The 2,348-nt window shown below is 56.9% G+C and overlaps 1 protein-coding gene across 1 annotated transcript in view; it reads left to right on the forward strand.

Annotated features, from left to right (window-relative positions):
* The first annotated feature begins 1,167 nt into the window (after positions 1-1,167).
* LOC113485423 (probable G-protein coupled receptor 19) overlaps positions 1,168-2,348 on the forward strand; it is a 1,363-nt gene continuing 182 nt past the window's right edge. The window contains 3 exon segments of the mRNA XM_026858553.1: positions 1,168-1,697; positions 1,700-2,106; positions 2,108-2,344. Of these exon segments, the coding sequence (XP_026714354.1) occupies positions 1,481-1,697; positions 1,700-2,106; positions 2,108-2,344 (861 nt within the window). The 5' untranslated portion in view covers positions 1,168-1,480.

Below are 2,348 nucleotides of genomic sequence, written 5' to 3' on the forward strand. Positions count from 1 at the left end.
GCAAAGCCGCAGCTCATGCCAGGAGAGCACTGCTGAGCTCAGACAGCTGGCACATCCCGAGGCCAAGACAAGGTGACCGGGTCCCTGGGCAGAGCAGGGCAAGGGCCTCCCCGTGAGCCAGCTGTGGGCAGAGGTTCCATGCTGGGTGTTGGGGTCACTTGCTGGGGCAACCCTTCAGCTGCCCCTTGGCTCACCCACAGACCTGCAAGGTCTTCAGCTCAGGGGAGGATGGGCTTGGCAGGGAAGAGTCACACTTGCTGCTTGGCAGGTGCCTGACCCAGGTGAGGACATCCACCCTCTGCCCGGATTTTCTCCAGAGCCCAGAGATCCTCAGGAGCCGACGGCAGTCACATCTGGGCACCGTTCAGCCAAGGCTCTGCTGCTGGAAATCTGCCCCCCAGCTCAGCTGCCCGAGCACACTGCCCTCCTCCCCCAGACATTTCCTTCTCAACGCAAACGCTGCCCTTGAATAAAATGTCTTCTGCAGGGCTTCGGGGGCAGTTGTCGTGCCACCTTGTTCTCAGGGCAGCAGAGGGAAATGCTACCGAGGGTGGGGCAGGGAGATAACGCACACAGGACGTGCGGGGACAGTGCTGATGCTCAGAACAGACTCTTTAGGAGAGACAGCGTCCTGCTCCTGATGAAACTGCCCACTCTGGAAGGGCTGAGGAGGCTTCACAGGGAGCAGCGCCCACCCAGCTTGGTGCCAGGCCTTCTTCCACTGTGCTGATCCTTCCTTTGCCTTCCAATCCAGACCCCGCTTACCTTCCCAAATGACGCCCAGAAACAGAAAGGCTCGGGGACCTTAGGGACAGGAACACCAGTGTTCCAAGGGTTGGATGCTACTGGGTACGCGCAGCTCTGCACTACCCCCATGTCTCAGGAACACAGTGTCACCAACCCCTTGGGTGGGCAGCAGGGTTTGGCTGCTGGCAGCCTTCCCCAGGAAGATGGGATTATGCTGGAAAGCGTTTCTTCCCATTCTCCCACCCTCGGAAGAAGAAACAGCTCTTTTGTCTCTCACCTACCTGAGGGATTTTGGTCAAGCCGAGGCAGCAGGGACACTCACTGCTGCTCTGGGTTTCTGCCACTTCCACGAGCCCTGGGCAGTACAGCTCATGCCTGGGATCAGTGGGGCAGACGCCGCTCACTCCCATTGCAGGACGCTCTGGTGACACTGGTGAAACTGCCCCTCAGCCTCTGGCTCTGAAAGGCGCATTTCTCTTTCGGAGGACAGAAGCGCCTGTCCCAAAGTAGCCAGGCCATTCAGAAAGGCCTGCCTGAAACTTCACGGCCTCTGCTCTAGCAGACAGTTTCTCCGTAAATTGCAGACCATTTCTCTCAAATCTGCTGCTTGAAGCAGCACATCCACCACTTGAAATTATCTTTCATTGGTTAGGGTAGGCTTTTCAAACACGCTTGCTAAATCACACAACCTTCTCTCTTCCCTCTTTCTGCAGCCTGAGCAAAAGATGTGGCCATGGTTGCCCACAGCATGGGTAACAGCATGCCTACCTTGCTGCTCCTGCTGCAGAACAAGAGCTACCCCAAACCCAACATCCCTCCTGTTGCCTACAAGGGGATGGGGTCCCCCGTGGCACCCAGCTCAACCAGGAACCACACTGCCTTGCAGCATCACCTGAGGCCGTGGGAGATTGCAGCAGCCAGCATGCTTTGGGCAGCACTGTGGCTGGTTTCCATCTTGGAAACTCCCTCCTTTGCTTAGTGATCCACCACAGCAGGAGGACACAATCCACCCCCAACCACTTTCTTGTCGCCATGGCCTGCGCAGACCTTCTCCTCAGCGTCGCAAGCGTGCCCGTCATGCTGCTCCACTTGGCCTACGGCAGGTGGGTACTGGGGAACGTCACCTGCAAGCTGGTAAGGTACGTGCAGTACCTTACCCCTGGAGTCCAGGTAAACATGCTCCTCTGGATCAGTGTTGATTGCTTCTACACCGTCGTCTACCCCCCAACCTTCAAAGTCTTCAGGGAGAAAGCCAAGAAGATGATTCTGGCCTCTTGGCTCCTGGGCACAGGATTTGCGGCACTGGATTTCTTCTTCTATGGCTCCAGCAGTGACCACCGCTGCCCCTTTTTCCCCCCACGGGTCTTGGCAAGGAGTTGCCTACAGTATCACCCAGCTCCTGGTGGTCTTTCTGATCCCAGCCAGCCTCATTATCCTCTTCTACCACCGGCTCATCATGTACATCTGGAGAACAGGCTTTGACGGCAGGGCTGTCAGAAGGACAAGGAATATTGTCCCAAGAAGAAAGCTGAAAACCATCAAGATGCTCTTAGTGGTGAGCGTGGTGTTTCTCCTGTCCTGGCTCCCTTTCCATGTGGTAC

The sequence above is a fragment of the Athene cunicularia genome, assembly GCF_003259725.1.
Source record: "Athene cunicularia isolate RWA chromosome 13 unlocalized genomic scaffold, athCun1 chr13_part1, whole genome shotgun sequence".
Classification (NCBI taxonomy): domain Eukaryota; kingdom Metazoa; phylum Chordata; class Aves; order Strigiformes; family Strigidae; genus Athene; species Athene cunicularia.